General features: G+C 48.1%; 2 protein-coding genes and 1 non-coding gene across 7 annotated transcripts in view; 2 read left to right on the top strand and 1 right to left on the bottom strand.

The window, feature by feature from the left end:
- The window catches only part of LOC123025919 (discoidin, CUB and LCCL domain-containing protein 1-like), a 37,050-nt gene extending 26,501 nt beyond the window's left edge, over positions 1-10,549 (top strand). For all 3 annotated transcript variants that reach the window (XM_044435063.1, XM_044435065.1, XM_044435064.1), the window contains 6 exons: positions 963-1,155; positions 1,838-1,933; positions 4,230-4,320; positions 6,269-6,303; positions 7,051-7,173; positions 9,293-10,549. In XM_044435063.1, coding sequence (XP_044290998.1) covers positions 963-1,155; positions 1,838-1,933; positions 4,230-4,320; positions 6,269-6,303; positions 7,051-7,173; positions 9,293-9,828 — 1,074 coding nt within the window. In that variant the 3' untranslated portion in view covers positions 9,829-10,549. The remainder of the gene's footprint in view (positions 1-962; positions 1,156-1,837; positions 1,934-4,229; positions 4,321-6,268; positions 6,304-7,050; positions 7,174-9,292) is intronic.
- Positions 10,550-12,042: 1,493 nt separating this feature from the next.
- LOC123026115 lies at positions 12,043-12,183 on the bottom strand. Its single transcript, XR_006415244.1, has one exon. It is a non-coding gene; the product is annotated as a U11 spliceosomal RNA (small nuclear RNA).
- Positions 12,184-13,823: 1,640 nt separating this feature from the next.
- On the top strand, positions 13,824-24,565 carry TAF12 (TATA-box binding protein associated factor 12). Of its 3 annotated transcripts, none has more exons than XM_044435135.1 (6): positions 13,824-13,929; positions 19,039-19,290; positions 20,648-20,725; positions 21,359-21,473; positions 22,023-22,111; positions 23,632-24,565. In XM_044435135.1, the coding sequence occupies exons 2-6, from the start codon at positions 19,123-19,125 to the stop codon at positions 23,665-23,667; spliced, it is 486 nt and encodes a 161-aa protein (XP_044291070.1). In that variant the 5' UTR covers positions 13,824-13,929; positions 19,039-19,122; the 3' UTR covers positions 23,668-24,565. The 3 variants fall into 3 exon arrangements, with proteins under 3 accessions (XP_044291070.1, XP_044291071.1, XP_044291069.1); XM_044435136.1 differs by lacking the exon at positions 13,824-13,929 and adding an exon at positions 13,985-14,083; XM_044435134.1 differs by lacking the exon at positions 13,824-13,929 and adding an exon at positions 15,989-16,072.
- The last annotated feature ends 1,846 nt before the right edge of the window (positions 24,566-26,411 follow it).

Genomic DNA, 26,411 nt, shown 5'->3' on the forward strand with positions numbered 1-26,411 from the left:
TCTGCTACTGCAGTGTGGTTGGACACTGCCTCGGACCCCAAAATCAGAATCCTGTGATCTAAGAGTGACGCAAAGGCAGCGTGTACATAAATAAAACTCCAGGAAGTACCAAAGCCAAACATGCAATGGAGAATCATGCATAGGAGGCCACCTGTATAAGGAGGACATATCATACAGTAGACAGAAATGCGTTGTTTTCTGCTAACACCTGCAGGCAGGACAGGAACTAAGGGATGGAAGTTGTGGAGATGCTAAAGGTATTAAACAGAGGCTGGGTGTCTGTGTCAGGGAGGCTGTTGCTGCCTGCAGGATGAGAGGATTTCTGATGTGCCTTCTAACTCTACCATTTGATGAAATTGTGCAGAGTCAAGTTAAGAGCAAGTTGATGTTGTTGCACAGAACAGCCTTCAGACCCAGTCAGTATAACGAGTGATGAGGGCTGATGGGAACTGCAGTCCAACAGCATCTGGAGGGACACACATTCCCTCTGTTTGACACAAGTATAACGTGTGTGCATGTGTGTGTGTTTTTTTTGTTTTTGTTTTTTGTTTTTTTGTTTTTTGTTTTAAATAGCCACCTAGTGCCTAATTCCAGATGAGCTGTAATACGATGCCTTTCATTCCCAATCAGCCTGGCCCATTGGACATGCTGATTGGGGATGATGGGAGTTGCAGTCCTGTTCATCTGACCTGTGGCAGATTAGGAAAGGCTGGCTGCAAAGATGGGCTGAGGTAACGACCTGCTTGCTTCTGTGTTGCTTGTGTTGCAAAATACTGGTCGCAGTGGGGTTACTCGGACATGATCGCTAAAGCTAAATTCAGCATAGTTCAGCAAGGAGGCCAGGTTCAGACTGACTCCTGCATGGTCTGTAAGCAATGAGAAGAAGCCACAGAAGGATGTGAGAGCCTCTCCTGCCTGGTCCATCCCTTCATGCCCGCTCTGCAACCCTTCCCCTTCCCCAGCTCTTTGAAGGGAACAGCAACAGCTTCCAAGAAGTTTCCAATGCCTTCATCCCGCCCATCCTGGCCCGCTACCTGCGCATCAGCCCCCAGACCTGGAACCAGAGGGCCGCTCTGAAGGTGGCACTGTTGGGATGCCAAGCCCCTCGCCTGAAGATTCCACGCCCCTACAGCAACGGCGGAAGTCAGCCGTCAGGTGGGCTGCCTGGGTTTATGGATGCTCGCTCATGCACTGCAGTGGGAACACCACCCCCTGGTGAGGTGGCATTCCCAAATGTAGCATGGACAGAGGTGGGGATGCCCCATCGCTCCGTGGAAGAGCAGCTGTGTTTCATGCAAAAGTCATAGGTTTCAGTCCTTGGCATCTGCACTTAAAAAGATCAGGTAGAAGATGCTGGGAAATACTCTGTCCATTTGAGACCCGGGTAAGGGTCACAGCTCATCAGCATGGACAGCACTGGGCTAGAAGTGGTCAGTGGGATGAAACATCAGCCCACAGGCCAAATCCAGCCCAGTTGGGCTCCCAGTCCAGTCTTTCTGGGCATCCAGCTTACTCCTTCCCCTGGTCTCATCCCTTTTCCCCAGACACCAACCGTCCAATGGTTGTCCAGCTTTTGCTCTCCTGCTCTCCCTGTCTAAGAGCATGAAATGCCCCTCAATCGCTTGCAGTGAGAGCTTTATGTTACAAGTTGCTGTTCGGCTCGGCTTCAGCCCTTTTGCCTGCAGCTGCACCCACTACTAGAATACAGCCCCCCAAGAGGTTTGCCTTTTGGCTACACCCCTAGTCTTTACCCTCTGGGTGACGGGTGGGATCAGCAGGCGGTGCCTGAGGCATGGCATTGTGTGGCAAAGCTCCCCCTCAGAGCTCTCTCTTGTAGTCCACCAGGGGTCCAAGGAGCTCCCCATCTGGACAAGCAGCAGCCCTGCTGTCTTCACCACCATCCCAGGGATAGTGATCAGTTCAGAAAAAACAGGTAAGCGATTCCCAGCGTTGCCCCTTCAAGTCGACCCCCAGGGGGTTGGACTGGATGGCCTTCATGGCCCCTTCCAACTCTTCTGTTCTGTGAGTCTGTGATTCTGTGAATGCCTGACTTGGCACTTGATTTTGTATTCATCGCGCCTGCAGCAGGCAGGTGGCAGGTTGCCTTCGGCTCTGTCACTGGAGGGGTTCTGAGTGTGTTTGCTGCATCACCTGCATGCACCTGCCTTGTCTATATGGACACGCACAGGCCTGCCTGCACACACGGAGCATGTAACCATCGCACAGCAGTGAGGGCTGTCATGCAGGTTCTGGTCCAGCCAAGGCACCTGGCTGCAGATTTGGAAAATCTCGGTGGCTGCACTTCACGCCTGGGCTAGACCCTGGGAACAGTCCACACTTAACTGCTGGCCAGAGCATCTTCTAGTTACTTACATGCAACTAGTCCCATCATCCTCAGCAGACTATCTAGGGAGGATGACAGGTAAAGTCCAACTCACCTGGAGAACACAGGGTTGGAAGGCTGCTATAGACAACACAATGCCTGCGTGGTACAAACATCAGCGAGGCAGTGTATCCACCCCGTGTTTTAACCTGAGCTTTCCCTGAGCTATCTGTGGTGCTGAACCAGAGGCCTTCCCTCCCCTTCCCGCTAGGTTCAGCACCACAGATAATTTCGTTACTGCCCACGGGGATGGGTGCCAACCGCCTCCGCTGGGCAGGGCCTGCTTCCGATGCTCCTGCGCGGAAGCGTTGTGTTAGGAAGCATCCGATGCCAGATCTGAGACAAAACTGCCATGCTGGGAACTGATACAAGCCACCGCTCGCATCCGGCCTGGCTGGAACGGCAGCCCCAGCTCCTCTGCCAGGCCACATGCCACCTTTCCTGTTTGGCCAGCCTTCTGTAGGTTCTCCCTCAGCCATTTCCTCTGCCTTAGAGAACCCAGACGAAAGGCAGCCTGCTCACACTTCCTGCAGCTGCCCATTTGCCTTCGCTCAGAGCTTCCTCCCAGCTTGTTCCCGGATTGTCTCCATTGGCTCTGGTGCTGCCTCGAGTAGAAGGCCCAAGGCCCAAGCCACCCTGCGACCGGCTTCTGCTCCACACGCCTCCTGCTCCGCAAGGGAGGCGGCCACCCAGTGACGCTCTCCTTCACCCTCTTTTCCAGATGTATCCTCTGCCTCAGTCGCGGTTGTTGGCTCTGTTTGAGGTAGCGGGGAAGTGGTTCTCCAGCTGTCATGGGACTATTGCCAGCCTCCTTCAGGGATGATGGGAGTTGTAGTACAAGAGCTGCAGGGTGCCCAAAGGTTCCTCACTGCTGCTTTAAACAGCATGTTTACTGCTGAATGGATGCAAGATAAAAAGAACGGAGGGGATCTTGAATGAGATGTCCGTGCTCATCGTCTTGATACATAGCCAGAAAACTGCGCATCTGGCAGTACTGCTGTTCAACTTGGTTCTCACGCACAAAGTACCATAGTGAGTCGCAGCACAGGGATCAGTGGGTGCTACCAGAAGGAAAAGTCATGTCTTCTTCTTGTTTATTATGAAATGTAATGTTATTTCAAAATAGAGTTGAAAAAAATCAAAACAGCCTAGGTAGGAGTGCAATATTTAAATGCAAAAATAGAAACACAGTCTATGCAGTATATAAAAGACGCAAGTGTGTATTTCGTCTGTGTATTAGGCAGAAAAGGACGTAGATTTGATCAGCCTTTTGAAGGACTTCTTCATGTGTCAGTGGAAACCATGGTGCTAGATTATCTTCCTTGGTGCTTGGTTTCTTGGCTTGCCCCCACCGTAACTTTATACATGGCCACAGACAATGGTCAGAGGAAGTACATCTTCCTACAGCTTATACTTGACCTGCGAAACTCCCATCCACAAGATGCAGTGACGGCCACCAATTTGGACAGCTTTAAAGGGGGGGTTGGACACTTCCATAAGGCTATTGAGGGCTGCTAGTCCTGATGGCTCTAGGCTACCACCAGCTTCAGGGGCAGTATGCCTGGGTACACCAGTTGCTGGGCCACATGGGTCAGAGGATACCTTTGTGTCCATGTCCTGTTTGCGTGCTCCCATGGGTAGCTGGTTGGCCACTGAATGAACAGAAAGTTGGACGATGGACCTTTGATCTGATCCGGCCGGACTCCTCTTATGTTGTGATAGACCCCCGACAGACCCCCATATTTCATCAAGCCTCTGCTCTTTAGAGCTGGTGGCTTTGAGACATGGGTGGTGCGGATGCTGGAGGAGGACTGAAGTCGGTTGGCGTTGTTCTTTCTTGATCTAGGTCCCCCACTCCTGGTGATGCTGCTGATTGGAGGGCTGGTCCTTCTGTTTTCAGCTCTCCTGCTGGTGGTTTTCCTCTGCCACAAGAAGAGGTAACACTTTCTTCCCTTCTCTTCCCTTAACCCTGCAGTTGGCGAGAGCTCTTCTGAACGCAAGGCTGGTAGGGCTGCAGAAATCACTGCAGAAACTTGCTGCAGGTCTGGGCAGAAATGCGGGGTTGTGGCAGCATTCCCCCAGCTGGCATTCTCCAGATGTGCGGGGCCATTGACCCCAGCCAACATATCTGGAGCATGCTAGACTAAGCAAGTCTGGATTATCATTTTCTGCTTGCTGTATAACTGGATGGTTTGCTTTATTTAGAGGAATCATACAATTTGAAACGAAGCGACGGCATGATAAAACATAACCAAACATCTAAAAGCAGGCAAGGATCAAAGTAAACTAATGTGAGGTGCAGATCAGCACGATAAAAGTATAGATGAGCCAATAGGATGCAATCCAAAACAAAAGGAAGAATTGACATCCGTTAACAAATACAGGAATGAAGTCCGCCCAGGAAATGCCTCTTGCATTTAAAATATGAAAAGTTTCAAAGATGTAAAAGTCTTGTGGGAGAACAAAGGCATCTTAATCTAAGGTCAGATGGAATAGGAAGTTGGCACCAGAAAATCTCATGTGTGGGTGGGGGTTATTTTCTGACATCTTGAAGGCTGTGGTTACCACTAACAGATTGCCTCCAGATACTGTTTAAAAGGAGGTTTATAGCCGTCTTTAGAGATCGGTGACTCCTAATTCCATGTTGAAGCATTCACTCAACGCAGACTTCCATTCTCCTGCCATTGTTATCTTCACAAGAACCTTGTGAGGTAGGTTAGACTGAGTGACAGGGCTGGCCCAAGATCACCCAGTGAGCCTCATGATTCAGTGGGGTTTGGAGCCCGGTCTCCCCATTCCAAGTCTGATACTCTAGGAACAGTGCAAGAATTGGGCAACACCAAAGGTTAAACTCCAGCTGAGTTGCTTGCCTTGGCACCACATTGGACTAGGGCCGTGATGGCGAACCTTTTAGAAACCGAGTGCCCAGACTCCAACCCAAAAGCCACGTATTTATTGCAAAGTGCCAACACTGCGATCAAACCTGAATACTGAGGCTTTAGTTTAGAAAAAACAACTCTCAGCCAGTTCAAGCAAATCCTTTGGCAGTGCACTGCCTGGCCGTGCGAAAGCTCGGACGAGTCGTGGCTAATGAGTCGCGGCTCGTGATGTCATTGCCTGGCACCGCCGCTCCTTTCTGAGCATGCGCATGGCCCCTGTGTGCATTGTTACCCGATGCTCGGCTGCTGGGGCGATGCTGGGGCGACTTGGCTCACATGCCGACAGAGGGCGCTGCGTTCCTGGTGTGGCACGCGTGCCAGAGGTTCGCCACCGCTGGTCAAGGCTAGTTGGGATGCTGGTCTGAGTGCTTCTTCAGCTTCTCCCCTTTAGAAGTAAGCCCCTTTTCCTGCTGTGTTGAGAATGGCCAGCCAAACCATGCTAAGATGGCCGTCTGTGGATCAGCCCAAGAGAGGAAACGCACCAACAAAACAGAAGCCCGGGGAGGCAGTGATTTGCATAAACCTGTTACCAGCTCATTTCTACGGGGACAGGCAAACTTCAAAATAATTGCTATTATGTAATCAATCTCATCAAAGTAGGAAAGACTGTAACCAGGTGACAGGTGTGCCAACTGTTCAGTCTTCTGCCCAGGTGCTGACCAGGGATGGACAGCCAGCCTTCCCTTCCTACAGTTCTTCAACTTTACTCCTACTGGGCAGCCCTTTGGGTGTCTTAATGGAGGAGCAGCCCATGATGGTCCTTAGAGCTGTGGACTCCAGGCAGAGGACTGTCCTCTAAGAGCCCTCCAAACAAGACAGTCTTCCGCTAAGCAGAACACACCGCCAAGCTGAAGAGTGCTCTTGGGCCATGCAGAGATTCTAATACCAGATGCAGAAACCGATGCTGAACCCACTTGATGGCTTTTCTGTTTGCTCCCTTTGGTAGGAAGACAGCAGAGCAAGACAGCAGTGGCCTGAAAGGTGGGCATTCTTCTGCTTTGTTGTGAACGGGGGGCGGGGCGGGGGCGCGGGGGGCATCGCTTTTGAATATGCATGTTTGATGTTCTCCTTGAAAGTTTCATTTACAAGGATATTTGTGCATCACAGCAACCCTGCGTGGCAGCTAATGTTTTACACACACACACACACACACACACACACACAGCGCATGCAGTCCCTCATCCTGAGTCTTTCAGGTCACATCCTGCTTTTAACACTGATGGCCTTTCTCAGTGTTCCTGATATCTTGCTATGTCTGTGGTGGCAAACTCTCCTTCCTCATGTCATTGGAAGAAGCCAGTTACGAACTTACAAAGGCTACTGCAACGAAGTGCTGCAGTGTGTGGCACCCCGTTCAGGACTCTGCGCTGATCGGCCTGCTGTGCTTTCTTTCAGAATATGTCTTCCCCTCCCTTGATTTTTCTGGAGCCCCCTAAGTCGTTTCTGTGGGCCTTCCCTCCCTAGTGGGATTCCCCCTCTACCTTTGTTTTTGTATTTCCACAACCTGGGGCTTCTCCATCTGCAGCATGATCCCTCCGTGTTGCACATGGATGGTGTTGCTTGGGCTACAAAAGGCTGGGCTATAATGAGCAGAGCAGATTAACAGAAGCCCCAAACCATGTGAGCGCTGGAAAAAAAAGACAGCCTCTGCTGAATCATTCCAGTCTCTCTCTGAACTGATAAAAGTTCAGTTTTGAACGGATAAGTTTTCTGTTTCTTCTCCACAAGGTTGCACAGCCCCTGAAATGAGCCAGGTCTATTCCCGAAGTACAGTGCCACTGTCCACCTCTGACATGGCTTCATTCCCTAGGGCAGGAACACCGGTAGATCTGAGCAGAGTTCAATCTCCAGGTACGTTGCAGTTTTAAAAAGCTTTTTCTTGTTTAAACTTATAAAAATATATAAACAATAACAAATCCAACCTTGGATTCGATGCACAGTGAGGTCCGTCTGTATTTCACTGAGCAAATTTCTTATTTGAAGATCCAACGCCCCACATTGCTAGTATTTCTTTCAGCCCGAAACCCCCTCCACAAATTGTCCTGTTCTGTTGGTGTTTTGTTTGCCCTTATTTTAATTTGCATCTTCTATAAAACAGCTCCAGATCACACAGACATCGTTGTCCAGCCACCAGGCCTACTAGATCTCTTTCAGGATTAAAGAATAACCTGCCATCGAGTCTCGCAGAATATTAAACCCCGTACACAGGCCAAAATCTCTGTCCCCAGAGAAGATAGTGGCTAGACTACATTCCTGCTGTATGACCCGAATGCTAGGAAGCCCCTGCAAGATATTTCCGCCCCACACACTTGCACACACACACAGTGCCGGCTAAGGATGATGTCAGCTGGGGGTGAGAGGAAGAGGCTGTGGCTGCAGGTTTCACACGAGGCTGGGAGGGATGCAGAGGCCGAAGCCTGGCAGCGTTACCCAGAAAACCCAAGCTGGGTATGTGCAGTACCTCTGGACTCTCTAACCCCCGCAGAAGTGGGGTGGGTGGACCAGTTGGTATGTGCGCCCACAGCGATTCTGCATATTCGGTCTCAGCAGGGGGCTGCCACGGTTTGTCCTCTCCCCCAAACCCAGCCATGGGCAGCAGTTGCTGGAGAGGGAGACAGCCCACAGGTAACCCTACAGCGGACCACAGGTTATCTGAGGGTTCTTTCCCCTTCCAACACTCCCTGGCAGGCCACCCTTCACGAGCTGCATGACCCCAGCACATACCTTGACCCACCATGATGTGACTAAGCCACGGTGGACTGTGCTGATCGTGTGAACCGGCCCAGGATGTAAGAGCAAAGTGCCTGAAGAGAAGCCGCGGGGACCTCTGCCCGCCCGCCCACTTTTGCCCTCTGCTTCCCCAGGATACAGAGGTGGTTGTGGGTGGAGGAGGGGCGGTAGCAAGCCCCGTGCGTCCTCCCTGAATGGCCAGCTTGTTCCTTCTGAATGTTGCAGACAGAGGGATCCTTCTAACGGCCTGGATTTTTTTGCACGTAACTTAGCCTGAGTCCAGTGCAGCTGATTGTCCGGAAGCAGCACTCGCGAGGCTAGATGGCCCTTTGTTGTGCTCCCAGGAAGAGCAGCTTGGCCCTGACACGCCATCCATGGACGTCCATCCTGCCTGCCACTTCCATGAGGCTGAGGAGACCCACTGGGGGTGGGGGTGGCTGGAGGCGATCGGCAAACATCTGCCTTCTGCAGTCACTGGCCCCGGGGAAGCAGGAAGTGGGGGGCTCTGGGGGAATGTTCGCCTCAACCCAGCCAAGCCTGACCTTCTGCCCCTCGCTCACAAAGCCTGATAGAACAATCTGAGTAGATGCAGGCATGTGGAGGGTCCAGGCCGAGAAAAGGAACCTCTGGCAGGATCAGCGTGTGGCCGGTTTTTATTAAAAGTGGGTTTGTGTACAGCCAGAGTGGAGATGGACTGCAGCCCACGATAGCACGTGTTCCTGTCAGCCTCCACTAATAACCTCACTGCCTTATTCTGGGCCAGCTGAAGCTTCCTGACCAGTATCAGCACCCCCCCCCCCCACTGCCTTATAATGCAGAGTTTGGATTGCTCTTGGAACTTGGAACTGAACTTTTGTAACAGGAGGATATTTTCCCTGTCTTTTGACATCTTTTGTACGTTGAGCTTGGTTCAGTTTTTATTGCCCAATAGGGACCTTTTGTTGTGAATGTCTCACGTGCCGTGTAGAGGTGCGATCCCATGGACGTGTAGACAGAAAATGTCCTGCAGCTTCCAGCAGCCCCTGGGACTTTGTCAGGAGTGCCAGCTAAATTATTTGAGTGAGAGCCCACTGGTTCCCTTGGCACGATGTGCATTCCTCCCCAGCTCGCGGGGCTCTCCTTAGCCGTCAGGGTGCCACGACAGTCCTTGCCGTTTTCGCCCAGCCCAGTCTGACCATGCTGCCCCTCCGGAAATGGTAGCATCATTTTCTGGGGTCTTCCTCACCCCCCCCTTTTGCAGAATACGCAGAGCCAGACGTGGTTCAGGTCAGCCCCGGCAGCCCGGTCGCCGCGTCCACCTTCAAGCCCGCCCTGGATGAAGGCTACACGCTCCCTCTGGTGGTGAGCCACTACGACGTGCCAGGCCAGCACCACGAATACGCCGAGCCGCTGCTGCAGGAGCCCGAGTACGCCACCCCCTTCCTCGAGCAGCCCGCGGAGCTGGCCGGAGGGCCCGGCCGGAAGAGCCTCTGCCTCGTCCGAGGGACCCCCTCCGCCCAGGGCCTTGTCCCGCCTGCACCATCGGAGGCCCAGCTGCACTATGACTTCCCAGCTGCGCGGCTGCCCGCAAAGCCGGCGGGTGGCCCGGATGAGGCCCTCAGTCCTCGGGAAGACTCTGCCCAAGCGCGTGGGCCCGGCGACACGGCCTCTCAGGACAGCTGCACTCTGAGCCAGAGGAATGGACCCCCGGCTGGCCCACCGGCTACCTCACCGCGGGGTCACGCCGTCCAGCGTGGGGACTGCCCTCGTGCACATGTCTATCACGAACCCTTGTGAGCCTTGCGGAGAGAGGCCGCGTGCCCGGGCTGCTCGGGAGGGTGGGCCTGCGCAGAGGAGGCTCAAGCAGAGGGCACGGCCGCTGCCCTAGGCCAAGCCCAGCTCTCCGGCTAGCCCAGCGTTGCCTGCCCCAGGCCGCGGTGGCTCTCCAGGGTCTTCCCATCCATCCCCTGCTCCCTGGCCCTTTTCAAACTGCAGAGGCAACGCTGGGACCCCCTCTATGCAATTCAGGTGCTTGGCTCCTGATGGGGGTCCCTCCCCCGAAAGCACGCTGCTGCTTCTCCTGCCAAGAGAAAGGACATGGTTCATTTTGTGGGGAGTCTTCAATGTCGGGAGGTTTTGACCATGATGTCCCCCACCCTGTAGTTTCACAAATATCTCTGGACCGTCTTCACTTGAACTTGGAGAAATGGGCAGGTGTGATTTCTGTGTGTCTATCAGCCTTCTGCAAGGTAATCCCCTCTGGCAAACTCATGCTGGCTGGGGATCATGGGACTTGCAGCCCAGTGTGTCTGGAGGGCAACAGGTTGGGGAAACCTGTATATAGTCTGATTTCTTTACATTGCCATTATGATTATTTTTATTAACCACAAAGTATAATATATTTTGTCATGAGTTTTCTACATGAAATGAAAGAGCCAGGCCTCAACAAGGGGATCTTAGTATTCCCCTTCAGCCGACATTCCTTTATTAAAAACTTGAAAACATTTTGTAAACCAAACCAAGTGTTTGTGCTTTCTTCCTCTTTCCCTCTATTGCTGACAAATCCACTTTTTCTTCTTCTTTGCTTCTCCTTCCTTTACTTCATTCATTGCCTGAACAACATTCCCAGCTTGTGAAGAGTCAAAAGGTTTCTCTGCTATGCCAAGTAAAAGGGTTCTTCACATAGACAGTTTGTGGGTCCCAAAGAATAAGGGCGCAATCGCTGCAGCGAAAACGGCTCCCAGAGATGTTTTGGTGCAGTGAGGAGTCCCCTTGCCTCATCTGCGGCAGCAAGAAGCAACAGAAAATCTAACAGCACCTTTAATATGGCATATTAAAGATGCTCCCCAGTCTACCGACACTTTACATCATAATCAGTATATCAGCCTTTAAGGTGCCACCACATTCGTTTGGTTCTTGTTTGGTTACAGGGATGTTACAGTAAGAGAGGCAGAGACGGGGGCAAGACACTTCTGCACGCTCTGCATCAGTGCCATGCTTGTTAGGAGAGCTGGAGTGCCTGAATGCATCGTGGATTTAACGATACTCCCCTCGTTTTGATAGGGGAGGGTCATGAAAAGGGTCCTGCAGAAGCAGGGAGAACTCGCAGAAGAGCTGTACAGAACTGGCATTGGCCCAGACGCTCCAGCATGAGCCAGCTCTTGCCTGCTCAGTTTGGGGTTCTCTGCACGCACCCCTCACGCGGAAATGGGAAGGGGCACACAGCTGGGATGCAGGCAGTGACTGCTTCAGGCCCTGCGATGCCTCTGACGTAGTGAAAGCGGGCATTTAGGAACTGCCAAAAGAGAGGGCGGTGGATGCACATTTATAATTATTATTAGTATTTAAATGGAAATACGGTAAAGCTCCTCACAGGGTGGAAGACTTGTCTGTTCAGCCTGCCGTCCAGGTGCTGTGTGTGGATGGCCAACAGCTGCTCTGTTCTTAATCTTTAAAGCAAAATTGGACAAGGAGAACGGCCCTCTATCAAAAAGAACACACAGCCATCCCAATCACACGGTCTTGCCTTCTCATGATGTACCCAAAATATGGCAGCTTTAACTTTACCATGTTTGTGTCTCCGGAATGTTCTGGCTTGAACTGATCTAGACACCTTCCCGTGACCCCCCCCATTCATCTCCCTGTCAGTCCAGGGTATATGCAAAAGCACTCCAAATATCATGGTTTGAACGGATCCATTTTCTCCCTCAGCTTTCTCCACTGTTGAGCTTTCACACCCATATATAATGACACTTTCGATTGGTTGCCAGTAATACTGCAAGTTTTCATCGGAAAACAATCGCTCACACATCAGGGTCGCCAAAGTACTACCCCCAACAGCCCTTCGCACAAACACATATACGGCATTGCAAAAGTTCCATTTCACGAACAGTTCAAACGTACGCATAAACAAATTCCATAGCATAATTGTGGCTTTTGAACGAATTTTCCCCGGGGTAATATGACGGAGTTAATAAAACGTCTTAAATATTCTGTTTTCACAATTGTAAATGGGGAGCCAGAACAAGCGATTACCAGCTACCCCCAGCACAAAAATTATGCTTCCGAAATCTCTTGATAGCGATTCCGCACAGAAAAAGGTAAAGACGCAGCCACCTCTTCTATGTGCTACTCACAGCAGAAGCCCTTTTTAACCGTTCCAACCGCGAACGTCGCGCTAAACTGCCTTCGAAGCCTTTGTAGCTCAGAGTGAAAGACCTTTAGTGTTGCACGCAAAATGTCGAATAAATCTAAAGTCACAGCACCTTCAAATATGCTTTAATGTTGTTTTCCACACATCCAGCGGAGGTTCTAATGACGGATGATAACATTTCTCCCTCCTAAGCCGATATGTAAATTAACCTCACAGCATTCTGGGTAGAAGGCGAAGTTTTCAGCGAAAAGAAGGGAGGGAGTGAACGTGAGAGGCGCGGTCTGTCCTTAAGCATCACCAAGGCTAGGATCCTAAACACGCTTCCCTGGGAGTAAGACGCGTTGAACTCAAGGGTTCTTTTTTCTGAGTAGATATGTAAAGGATTACACTTTAAGAAAGTACTGGGAATTGCAACAGTATGCAAGTTTAGACCGGGACGGGGGTGGGAAAGGCCTACAACTCCCAGCATGCCCTAGCAAGCTCCTGTATAAACTTGCAAAGAATTGCGCTTTATTATTCTAGCTCAAGGATCCTCAAACTTTTTAAGGTTTGTTCCGGAGCCCGGGACGTAGCCCACATACTTTAAAAAATGGATTTAAAAAGTTATATTTTTCTTACCTTCAATCCTTTTTTAGCGTCTTCGTCTCTCTCTCCTGCCCTCTTCTGTTTCCAGCTCCATATTCCCGCTCTATATGCGTGCAATGGGGGGGCCGGAGCATGTGCAGTTGAGCTGTTACAATTTGGCAGTTTGCTGGCTCTGCTCAGTTTCAGAGAACACCTGCATGGATGCATGAGCATGCTGGGATGCATGTTCTAGCTGGTGCAAGGGAAAAATCGTCGTTTGGCAGAGCGAGCTTTTCTGCCTCCTTACTCGGGAGTAAGTCTCACTGGGCAGAATGGGGGCTTGCACAAGTTAGGTGTACCTACAATTATAGCCTTCATTTTGAGCAGCCCCTGAAAGTGAGAACCAGACAGCAAGGAATTTGTTGTTGTTAGTTGTGAAGTCTTGCCCGCAAGGAATAGACAGAAGTAAACTGGAGTCTGTTGAGTAATTCTTTGGGTACATGTTTAGAGAGAGGAAAAAACCCCTACAACACTCAGCATTATTCCCTTTTTCTGTCTAAAGATGTAGGGGACTGAATACACCACATGGGCTCAAGAGGATCATAGTTAAGCTGTTTCCCAGTTGCCTTTTTTCATCCATCTTCAAGAAAACGCAATGCAAGATTCCTCCCAAATCCTGGACTACCACTCCCATGATCTACGACCATTAATCACACGTCTGTATCTGATAGGAGTTGGAGTCTGTTGCCCATCTGGACGGCAGCGGTTTGGCTCGATCGTTTGGGGATTAGTAAATAACTCTGCAAATGTGCTTTAAATCCCAGTTAAGCGCGCCTTCAGCTTCAGGCATATTGCGCCTGCACAGGACAGTTTGAGCCGATTTAAGAGAGCGCGCACGTGCTTAAACTTGCTTTACTCCCAAAGAGTTGCAGCAGCGACGCGACTCTGCGCTTGCGCATTCGAGACCAAGCGACGCACGAAAGTTTGGGGGGGGGAGGCAGCGTGATTGGTCGGCTCTGTGGCGGCGGGCGCGTGAGCCGGCGCGTGCATTTCCTGGCCCTGTTGTCGTCCCAGGGTCGTGACCCCGGAAGTGCTGCAGCGCGGGGAGCCAGTCAGGGGAGAGGCGGCAGCCAGTCGGAGGCAGCGCGGAGGACATGGCAGGATAGGCGGCCGGAGCGCCGGTGAGTCAGTCGGTGGTCCAAGTTGGCGGCGGAGGGCATGGGGCCGGGATGGCCGGGCGGTCGCCACCCAGGACGGGACGCCCGCTGCTGGAGCCTCGGACCGGGCGAAGAGGAGACGGGGCTGTCTGCGTGGCGCGCCGTCTAGCTAAAATCTGTGTGTGTCCCTTTTTCTTTCTCGTTTCTGGCCGGCAACAGGCCTCCGGACGCTTGTCACATCTTAGTTCTAGTTTATTTTGTCTTACAACACTCGTATTTTATCTCCCGCTTTTGCTTTGATCGAGCACTTTTGGGTGGTTAGCAAAGTGCGTGGGACTGCCACTTCGTGTTTATATGCACTCATCTGCAGTGCAAGGCTAGTAATAATAGTGATGTATAATACTTTAAAAGCAGTGAGAAAATACGGAATGACACCGACCAATAAGGTAAAGAACCAGTGGCAGTAAAGCTGATTTTATCTTGTTTCGTGAGTCCCTTGGACCTGAACTATGGCAGGTAATTTGCTGAGAAGCTGTTGTAACAAAGCTCTGCCTAAGAATAAGCCGGGGCTTGGGATGAGGAAGCCTTCCGATAGGGCGAAGAGGAGCTAGACTTACATTAATGGCATGCCGTATTTATCGTGATATATTTAAAAATTATATACATGACAACTTAGAAAGATTTGAAAATACATAATGTGAACTCCACTGTTTTTTTCCAGATTTCACCTCCAGATTCTTCTTCTCATGTCATGGGCCGGTGTTTCTTTTGCAGTTTTTAGGCAGGAACAGCTGCCCTTGTAATTTTTTTAAAATAGTGTTTACTGCAAAAACTAGTAACAATGCTTATCATTCAGAGTACTTTCATTATTGGCAACATGTTACAAAAAAGTGCCCACTTTTTTAGTCTCACCCCACCATTTGATCACCTGTTCCTTTCCCCACCTTTTTATAAATAAAATACACACTATTATCAAAGAGCTGTCATATATTCTTGGTAATTCTTTAGAATCTTATAGAGAATGCTGGCATTGCAGATAGAGTTCCAGGGAAACTGAGAGAATAGAAACTTACCACCTTGAAAGTTTCTAATTGAGGTTACTCTCCCATTTGTAGTTAACACACTTAAAGCATGATCCTACGATCTCCCAGCATAGTGTGGGAGCCATGGAACTCTTTGTGCCAAGATCCTGCAACTCCAACAGCCAAGTCCCTGCCTATCATTCTCATAGCCAGGGTGGGAAGAACTGTGCTGGGTGCTTCTCTGAGAGCACACATTGCCCTTGGAGAGGGATAAAATGCGCCTTCCAGGGTGAGAGGAGGCGGCTGGGGGCATCTCTGTCTTTCAGTTCTTTTTGGTGTGCCAGCTTCCTTCCTTCCTCTCTCTCGTCCTCCTCAGTGCTTTATGTAGACAACTGAAAACTCCCCCATCTTGCTTCAGTGCTGGATGCAAGGGTTGTTGGATTGTTCCAGTAGGGGTTGTCTTCTGCATGTTTACCTAGGCATAGGTCCTACAACCCCCAGCTTGCCCCAGCCAGTCTGGCTGCCTGGGGAATGCAGAGAGCTGTAGGATTTTCTTCTGCCTAAACATGCATAGGATTAACAAGGCGTCACTGAAAGCAAGCAGCATAATGTGCAGAGTTCAAGTTGCTAGCAGAGGTTTTACATCAGTGCAGAAATACACCTAGAATGCTATGTTGGTGCATATGAACACACCTGGTAATGGGCAAAGCTTTGGTGGGAGAATGTTCTCTTGAGGCAAGTATGTACAATAGCAACCTCCTAATTCTCCCTGTCACCATCGTACATTGAGTACTGCTCACATGTGGCAGTTCGAAGCAGAAAAGAGTGTCTTGGTTTGCTGTTTGTCAGATCTTGTAATCCAACGTTCCTCAGTCTGGTCAATGTGTTGAATTACAACCTCATCATAGTCCAACGCATTTGGAGGGCACCAGAGGGAGGGAAGCTAATCTAATCTTCCTGTGTGGAGGCAATTCTGCAGAATACTTTAGGGAGTGGTTTACAAGCATTCGCAATGGGGAAAGAGCAGGTACGTAGGTTAACCCTGACTGTTTACTTGCAGGAACGGTTTTTGGAAAATGGCCTCTCCATTCAATGGTCCCACAGCAGTTTCTGATGTAATTAAAGAGCTAGACACTCAGATAGCTGTAAGTAAGTTGGCTTGAACTCACCTTGAGATGGCATGCTGGCTTCATGGTGAGAAGGTGCAGACTGGCTTGTGTCTTGTTCAGTTTGATCATGTAACAAGACTGAAGTGTGGTGGTGGTAATAAAGCCGATTCTGCAAAAAGTCACCTGGCTTCTGTGGCTGACAGAAGAATGCAGTCCTCAGGATGAGGATTGGTAAGGCTGAGTCCTGGAATCATTTTTCAGAGTTACTGCAAGCCCATCTTCAGTGGGAAGCATCATCTTCCTTGCTTTCTAGCACCTTATTCCTGATAGCACTGTTCCTCTGTACAGAGATGAGTCAGAATGTCCACCAGTTTGCTAATGGCTCCTGCTGTAATATATTCTTCAGCTGGTTATAAGACAGTCACAAGCACTGTACACAGAACAAATAGCTAGGTACTGTCCCTGCAGGAAGCCTTGAGTGCTCATATTTATGTTTGCCTGCTTAGATTATATGGGATATTATGAGGGTAGGGGAAAAGTGGGTATGTGAGATGAAGGAGGTTCCATTAGCAAGTGCACAAAAATGGATGGAGTAGCGCAGAAATAGAATAGCCCTTGACACGTAAAGGACTACAGTAGAAAACTACTGGCTATAGGAAAGAAGACTGTCAAGATTAGAGACAGAGGAATAAAAGAAATGGGAAGAATGACAGAGGACGGGACAAATAGGAGGGAATGATGGACAACAGGAGCAAAATGGTTAAGATTTTTCTGCAACTAGGACAGTAGAAGAATCGCTTTGGTTAATGCCAAATTGAGCCTCCCAAATCTTATGTTAGTTGGGACTTTATTTGCACCTTCTCACTTGTAAAGGAAACTCCTGTGAAGTGTGCATACGGTGGGCTATATCCAGACTCCTGTTGAAATGAACAAGACAAGATGCTGTGCTAACCCAAGCGGGACAAACCAGGTCTGGAGGTTTTCTGCAGAGTAGCTGCAGTTGCCCTTAGCCAGAGTCCCCTGCCTGTTCACATGAATTGCTGGGGTAGCAGTTGCCATCTATAACCACAGCCTGCTTCTGTTGGCAATGCAGTGTTATTTGTAATATCAGAGGAAGCCCTGTAACATTGCCTTGCCCAGACACACCCTCTCTCTCCCTCAGAGTGGGTTGCTTTTGAGGGCAAACCCGCTGTAGCACCAGATCAAGCATCAATTTCTTGTACTTCTATCCTGCTGCTTTTCCTTTCACGCAACTCAAGGCTGCTTACATAATCCTCCTCTGCCTCTCAGTTTTATCAGTTTATAAGTTTAGTTCAGTTTGAAAGCCATTCTGGGTCTGGATGATGGCTCCCCCTCCGTCCCCAGTCTGTGTTCAGTTTCATGATTGTCTTGATGCCGCAATGCATTGAGTAGGATGGTGCATGAGCTACTCGGGCTGAATGAAAGGCTAACCCTTCGCAGTGTTCTTGCGTTGAGAAGCACTAACAGAGAACTTGCATTTTTTAAAGAGCGTAATCTCATATTTACCTCACTGCTCAAGTAGTGTGTGCTCAGCATGGTTTGGGTCTTGATGAGATGTCATGGGTGTGTTAGACAGAATTTTAAGGAAGACTGACATTAACATAAGTGGAATTAGAGTATTAAATGCCATGTGAACCACTGGAAATTGAGACTGAGAAAACAGAAATGCAATTTCTGTGAACTTGGTATTCAGACTTCAAACCTGGGAAAGCTGAAGATCAAGCCCCAACTGTTCCCCCCTCAGAGGCAGCACTGAAGGAATTGCAGTGGCTGCCTCCCCCAGGTCACAGCTGGGGAAATAGGGGGTGGGGCAGGAGACAGGGAAGGGAGGAGGTTGGGGTTGCAGATCATGCCAGTTTAAATCACATCTCAGCCTCTTTTCCTCTTGCTTCCTGGCAGTAAATCTAGATAGCTGAGAACCACCGTCTAGAGAAAAAAACTCAGTGTAGCAAAGGCTGCCACCGTCATCCCATTCCCTGCTGCCACACCTTATTCCAAGCATAGGATGTACAGAAGCCCTGGAACCTGAATGTTTACATGCCTTAACAGTGTCAGGCACAGGATTCTGTCCTCATAACATTTCACTGATGGATTGATTTGGTTGGTAACAAGCTTCTAGCAGTGGCCTGCTAGAAGGATTATAACATCCTTTGAGTGGATAGAGAAAGATTTTGAAATGACTTTGTGAAGCTCCATATTATCCATTGAATGTGTAAGAACTATTGGGGAAAAATTATTCTTTTTGGAGGGGGGTTTTGGGGAGCACAAAGGAGAAACACCCTTCTATGCAACTGGATAACAAATGCAAACAGTTGATTAAGAATGGGAACATGAAATGTTAATGAGTGACTTAGCGAATGCAGCACAGTATATAATGAAATACAACTTAGTTCCATAAGAGCCATCATGATCTAGGAAAACCAGTGTCCAAATCTAGGAGGAGGAAGGTGAGTACTTTTTGCCATGGATTTTGGAACCAAGAGCTGAGTGTCGAGTCACATTTGCTGGGTTGGAATGCTAGGTGAATGGGTGACCAAATGTGGACGCAGAGCTGGACTTGGATCGATGGCCTTGGAGGCCCCTTCCAACTCCGCTACTATTCCACAAGGTACCTTGTAGCCTTGCAGAGAACTTCCATCAGCGCTAGCCAGCATAGCCAAAGGTAAACGATAATAGCAGTTGCAGTCTAACAATGTCTAGAGGGCTGTATGTTTCCTACACCTGTACTAAAGTATTTGCAGAAAGCAGGATTTGAAAAGCTTGCCTCTACCTGTCCATGAAGTGACATAAGTGATACGGTAAGTTAAAAGTTTTTTCCAGTGGTTGGTGAAGACTTCTTTCTCCAAAAGCACACTGAAAGATGTTCCGTATCTGGGGTTCAACCTGCTGGTGATTGTTCTAGAATAGGTAATATTAAAGAAAATCTAAACCTGTATCTCCTTCCTTATTGTGCTAACATTGGGGTTTACTTCTTCCCTCAGCTGATTGGTTTGGGCCCACATAATCCGAAAAAGAAGCAAGATCTTGATAAGCTCTATGACTTGAAGGCTAAAGCTCAACAGATTATGAACCAATTTGGTCCATCTACCTTGATCAATTTATCCAACTTCTCTTCAATCAAACCAGAGCCAGCCAGTACTCCTCCACAGAGCTCCATGGCAAACAATACCACTGTGACAAAAATGCCAGGGACCCCTAGCAGTGGGGGACGCCTCAGCCCTGAAAGCAACCAGGTAACTCCACTTTGAGGAGTGGGGGCTGAAAAATAAATTTAGCTACCTTTAAGTAGGCTCATTGCTTATTGCCATAATTCTCTCTGTGTGCAGACACCCATTTATGTCTTGGCTGAGCATTTGGGTTGCAAACATTTTGTATGGGACTTAGAATCTCTATTGAATCATGAAGTATAAAGTATTATTCTTTGGTTTAAAGAAAGCATCCAAAACCTGGAGTTTCTCTCTGTAGCATTAACAGCTGTAAGGGGTGAATGTTTTCGATCTGCATTCCTTCCCTGGATCCACTACTTGTCAGTCTGGAGAATGGGCAGAATAGGCCACTGACTCCCCTTAGTGCATCATTTTCCATGCACCTTAAGTACAAGAATGTGGGTGGCAGAACAGTGTGACATTCATCAACCTTCCCCTGACAAATGTTTGTATCTGGTTGGTTGCTGGATAGACCTGCAGTAGAAGCAACTGGGGAACTCACCTTTTCTCCTGATCTTCACCTCCCTTTTGACTTAAGGTGTTAGCATGTGAGAAAGGATTACATCAAACAAAACCTTTCTTTACTTTAAAAGCCTGGCTGTGTTATCAACTGATCCTTTGTCCAGGAGTAGTAAAGCATGGCCTCAGGCTGCATTAATTGATCTGCTGTATTCAAAAATGCTTTGTCAGCAAATGGCCAGTGTTTTACAGGAAAATACTAAGTAGAATAACACTTTCTACTTAGAATATTTGTGAGTAAATCCTGTCAGCATATTCTGCCAGCTAGAACATTGCAGAGAAAGATTTATTTAAGAACTGCTTCCTGTAATCTGGCTCAAGAAATATGTAAAAGATCGAACTCTCTAGTTGTGTCTGGGTAATTTCCATCATGACACCGAGTGGTATCTGTGGTCCCCTAGTCTGATCCTTGCACTCTCAGATATAATTCCATTGACGTGAGGATCTCGACTTAATATTCCTCAAAGGAGCAATCACCCAGGGCTGCCAGCTGCAGGAACTGGGGGATGCGTTTCGTGGTGGAGGAAGGGCTATCTCCCAGGGCTCTGATTTGGGGTCTGTCATACAGCAAGTGTTGCTGCCCTTGAACCAGAATGCCTGTTTTCTGACTGTGCATACATCGCTGCTTTACTGAAGAGACTCTCCTTGCACAGGCCACTGCAAATAAGATTTCGAATAAAGCAAATGCATTTCTCCTCTTGAACAAGAGAATGCCTTTCAGTGCTGACCTTATGAGCGCCTTGTCACTTGCTCATACATAAGTTGTGCCCTTTTGCGGTGCTTGTGGCATGCAGCACAGTCATGTAATTGATACATTCATGCTGATGTTGGTCTCTTCCCACCCACTCGTGCCCCCCTCCCACAGATCCTAACCAAGAAGAAGTTGCAGGATCTTGTCAGAGAGGTAGATCCAAATGAGCAACTGGATGAGGACGTGGAAGAGGTGGGTCTTCGGAAAATTTGCTGTGCGCATCTCTAATCTTTACACAGGGCATAAGTCGTACTTCAGCTATGGGATTTCCTTCCACACGGTGTAGTGATGGCCACCCATCTGCATGGCTATAAAGGGGGGTAGGGCAAATTCAGGGAGGTGAAGGTTAGGAATGGCTAGCCCGGATAGGGACATGCTCCCTCCAGCAGCAGAGGTAGTACAGCGGTTGCTGGGGAACATGGGCTAGAGAATGCAGGTGCACTCATGTCCTGCTTGATTGGTTCCAACGGACAGCTGGCCAGCTGCTGCATGACTAGAATGCTGGACTAGAGGCCTTAGTCTGATCCAGTTGGGCTCTTCTTTCATTTTGGCGTTCCCAAGTCCAAGTATCCTCAGATGCCTAGGAATTTGCCTGAGCTGCCCTTCTCTGAACTGTGCCATTGGTTGGTTCTGATCCGATGGGATACACAAGATGATGGTTTTCATGGTGAGAAATCACTGAGGTGTTCCTGAGGATGGTCTGGCAGTGTCTCAGCTTCATTAGACTCACGAGTGACTTATGAAGGTAATGGTTGTTCCATTTGCCTTTGTATCTGATGCTGAAACCCCCCACAAACGTGGCTGGTGCTTCCCTGTTTCTGACAGACGCTGCTGCAGATTGCCGACGACTTCATTGAAAGTGTGGTGACGGCTGCCTGCCAGCTTGCACGGCATCGCAAGTCCAACACATTAGAAGTGAAAGATGTCCAGTTGCATCTTGGTAAGCACTAGCGTGTGAGTTGCATTTGTCTCGTGAACGCTGCTGCGGGTAGCATTTGTCTGCTGCTGCTGCTGTGTGACCCAGCTGGACAGTGGTCCGCCGGGAGGAATCTACAAGATCGGTCCCAATCCACGTGGTACCAGGTCTTTAAATTTTGTAACAGTGCTGTGGGCTGAAGCTGCAGAAAAGCAGTTTCTACACTGCAGCTGAAACAAAGAACACTCATCTTTCTCATGCTTTCATGTTAGCGACCTATTTGTTGAAGACTGGATGGCAGTCTTAAACATGGATTTCTTATGACTTTTGTTATAATGCAAAGGGAAAACCTCTGAAATGTAGGAAGCACCTGCAGAGACCAGATCTTTTCTCTGTTTCTCACTTTGATACAGTTCTTATAAGCCAGGTACCAAGAGGCACTTTGCTTATTCCTTTCCACATACCTGAAACTTGAAATATGTCTTATGCATTCACTGCTTACTTAACTCTTTGTCTGTTTACTCCTGCTTTTTTGGTCCTTCCCTACTCTACATACCCTGTTCTTTGCTACAGAACGTCAGTGGAATATGTGGATCCCAGGGTTTGGTTCTGAAGAAATCAGGCCTTATAAAAAAGCCTGCACTACAGAAGCTCACAAACAGGTATGCGACCCTTTCTACATAGTAACAATCTTGCCTAAGAAAAAGATGTTCTGTAAAAGATAGAGGTGGCGGCTTCACATAACTTTAAAAAATGGCCAACGAGTGCCCCAAATGAAAAACAAGGATTTGCTAGCTCATCAAATTCAAGGTTTCCTGAAACAGGTGTTTGCAAGAAATTATAGCAATTTATGCGCTTCTAGCTAACCTTTTACCCTTGCCTGAATAAGTTCAGAATGTCTCAATACATACACCATATTCAGTTTTTTAGATAGATATAGATATAACTTACAGGTTGCCCTATACATTCTCTGGATGGCTTACAAGTATTGAAACAAACAAAATCACAGTCTAACAACAGAATGCAATACCATTAAAATAAAGCGTTTGTGATCGATATTTCTAATTGCAATCATTTTGGCTAAATGGACCAAGCTGATTTGAAGCAATTTTCCATTCTGATTTCTATTAAAGTTTCTTGACAGAGCTACTAGTCACAAGTGATTAATGACTTCTGCCCTTTAATATACATACTCCCTTGTGGCAGAAGCTTTTAAATCCAGATCCATACATTGAGGAAACTGCCAGTTTAAAGACCCATTTTTCAAGTGTTTAGTTCAGAACAAGGAGTATCCCCTGCCACTTAAGAATTCCATAGTTGGCCACCTGTTCGGTGTGCATATGTTAAAAAGAGAAATAATAAAATTGCAAGACCCACAAAATTATTCAGTTAGCAAAAGAACCCAAATTAATTAATTAAAAAAGCATCAAACCATGTATCATATGGGGTTTTTTTAAGGCCATTGTGAGATTATACCATTCATTGTGAAAGCCTGTTTAAAGTTCTGTCTATAAACTCCTTAAGGCCTGTATGGAAATGTCATACCATGTGCACTCTGGGGAAAGTGGGCTGGCTCACACAGCGCTGTGCCCTCCAGCACAGCACGGACCATATCCACGCCCTGGCTGGAAAATTGTGTCATAGGAACCAGGTCACTCTGTTTAATGGCAGGGCCTGCCCTGGCTGCCTCCCCGCAGAGTTGCTGTTTGCCCTGGGAGGAAACCAACATGCACACTTCTGGCTTTCTGAGATAAATTGATTGATTTATTTAAAACTTTCCTAGACCATCCCATTACTGAAGTCTTGGGATGGTTTAACAATGGCAGCTTTGGAGTGAGGGAGCAATCCTGGTTGGGGAAACTGCAAGAACAGGATTAAAACACACACACCCTGCCCTGTGGTCTCAATCCAGATCGAGGCCCCAATGGCTGCTGGGTTTTTTCTTTTGAAAAGCTGATGCATGAGTTCATTTCTATCTTGTATGCCTTAGTTTAACTCTGAAATGGGTTGAGGCTTTCCAGCTTTTGGGTTACTCTGGTAATGAGGTTTGCAGATGTACCTTCCAGGGTCCCATTGATTCACATCCTAACGCAACTTACCAAGAGACCAAGTTCCAGACTTATACTGATCTTGATTCATTGTTCTTCCCTTCCCTTCCCTCTCTTCTCTTTCTCACCCGCAGAGGATGGCACTGATTCGTAAAACAACCAAGAAATAATGCCTAGGAGCAGCAGGGAAATAAAAATGGCTCTTTTGGAAAAAATCTGCCTCTTAAGCTGCAAAACATCCATGACGTCATCTATGGGATTGTTTTCAATGCTTTACAGAGAAGCATAAATTTTAATGCAGCAACATTTACTTTCAGGGCAGCTCTGCCAAACCGCTGCCTTCCCCCTGCATCAGTTTTCCACGAGAACACAACGTATCTTGAAACACAGACTTTATTTTCTGCCTTCAAAGTGATTTATGGTGTAAGTGATTGTCCGAGAGACAAGAATATTTTGGTATTTTGGGGAACAGTATTAGCAACAGCCATAGATGTTTTTCATTTCCATTTTACTCTTTGTAATGTTGCTGTTTATAGATATTTGGATATGTTTTACAAGTGAAGAAATTGACTTAAAAGCTTGATCACAGTATTGACACAAGCTGCAAAGAGCATCAGGCTGGCACCAGAGTTATGAAACATTCAAAGCAAACATCTTTTTTCCCTTTCCTTTTCAGCCATCAACATGTAGCAGGGAAAAGTTGAATTCTTTTTGTTTTGTGGGCCATCTTAGCTCGAACGATGCAATAGAAAGCCACTGGAGCGAGGGCCAGGGAAGAAGTTCTGTGGGGATGGTGGATCAGCTGGAAAGTATTGATGCAGTTCCTAATACAGAGGGACCTTTTCAAGCAGCTGTTGCTTAATAGCTAAGGAGTGGGGGAGCCCTGCCCTCAGCACCCTGGGGTGGTAGCTATCAGTGGCTGGGGTTACACAATGTGTGACTTCTTTATCTCTCCTGTTGCTGGGTGGAAAACGTTCTTCACAAGAGTCACTAGCCATCTGCTTCAGAGAGTGTTGTAAAATACATTCACTTGAACTTAAACATCAGATTAAATTGGTGCAAAAGCGAGTGCTGCCTCTGTGATTTTTATGCTTTATGGAAACCTTTTGCACTGTTGGCTTTTTTTAACCTGTTCCCTGTTACTAAAGCTCCCCAGGCACCAAAGAACTGCCTTTCTTCCCGCTTCACACTTGGGAGGACAAGCTGCAATGGCAGCAGTGTTGCTCTGGCACTGACCTGAAATAAAAGAGCCACTAAGGCTGCAACGCCTTTGCAGATTTACACAGACAAAAGGTCCTACAGCTCCCAGCAGTCCCTAGCAACCATGGCTGGCTGGGGAATGCTGGGAGTTGTAAGAGTTCTGCCTCTCTAAATACTGATAGGATTGGGCCAGTAGGTTGCAACCCTAAGCATGCTGAGAATTGAAGGGTGTTTGTCTTGGCTAGATGAATAGAACTGCACTCCTAATTGTTCATCCTTTTTCCATCTCTGGTGTTACGCATCTGAGGTCTAAGTACGTGTGCGTGTGTGTGTGTGTGTGCATGCATGTTCTTTACCTGTAGGCCAGATTTGCCAACCTGGTGCCTTTCAGATGCGTTGGTTACAGTCCATAGTTGACAACAGTTCTTGGAGAAGAAGGGTCCATCCAACACATCTGGAGAGAACCGAGTTGCGGAAGGCCACGTTAACTCATCCAGCAGGAGCTAAACAACATTCCCACTCACTGTCCAAGTTGTACATCAGTTTAAACTACCACAATAAGCATGCTGGCATACCGTCTGTCTTCAAGATGATTTCATGGATTTTACCGAGATGACGTCCATAACAGAATGCTTTAATTTAGAAGCTGGCTCAGTCGACCAGAAGGGCCACAATGCTTGTCTTTGTGAGCAGCTATGCATATCCTAGCATGTTCTGTTCTCCCACATGCTCAGTTTAAAGCAGAAGATCCCATTTAGGCACACAACCCTTCCTTTTTATCCCGCGTTTGGATCAGCAGCCAGCCAGCCTGAATCCTTCCCATTGCCCTGATTGCAGGCTACTGTCATGGTGCCTTCACATGATGTAAAGCATGATCTTGAGCATCTTTCAGCCCAAGAGCTGAAAATCAATTTCAGAGAAGTGCTTGAGGCCCCCATTGGTTGGCTAAAGGGGCAAATACTACCCAAAATACTGGCCTGTTCTTATCTTTAATGCTGTCACTGACAATAACTAAGCTTTCAACCTTTGGGAACAGGTGTGAGAAGGAGAAGGGAGTATGGTCATGTGAGGAAGGGCACGGGCATCCCACCTTCCACTGGATGCCTGTTATCCTCCCAGTTTGGATTGTTACTGGCAAGCCTTTCAGATGGTGTCCTGACTTGGACAGTAAATTTAATACTGGCACCATTTAATTTCAATTGTGTGTTTCTGATTACCTGCCTGCAATACCCAATTGCCAGCAGCACCTGAAAAAGGCCTTTTCCATAAATGTTGCTTTGAAGAATATATGTATATAACTAATCCCAAGCACCAACCAGACAAAAAAACTGGTCCTTTTTATGTTAAATGCAGCTGCAATGCTGGCCATCTTGTGGCTTCTCTCAAATCAAAATACAGGCCTGTGAACACAGTGGGGTCTGCTAAAGACAAAGAGCATTGACAGAACGCAAATGATCCTTCAATTTATTTTGCCTAATCTCAATATAATACTGATTCGGAAGCTTTTGAAACTCAGGATCTGAACTGTTGCCAACAAGTAGCAATACTTCAGGGTCCCCACAGCTGGAGTATATTTAGCCCTTTTGAGAGATGGCAGTGGGCAGTCACAAGCTGGCTACCACAGGACTGCGGACTTGTCCTTATTGAAGGTCCCATATCCACCTGCTGGTGGCGCCCATTTAGAATCTCTTCTGCTGATAGCATCTAATTAGAA

This window comes from Varanus komodoensis, unplaced genomic scaffold, assembly GCF_004798865.1.
Source record: "Varanus komodoensis strain SLA01 unplaced genomic scaffold, ASM479886v1 scaffold29_1, whole genome shotgun sequence".
Lineage (NCBI taxonomy): Eukaryota > Metazoa > Chordata > Lepidosauria > Squamata > Varanidae > Varanus > Varanus komodoensis.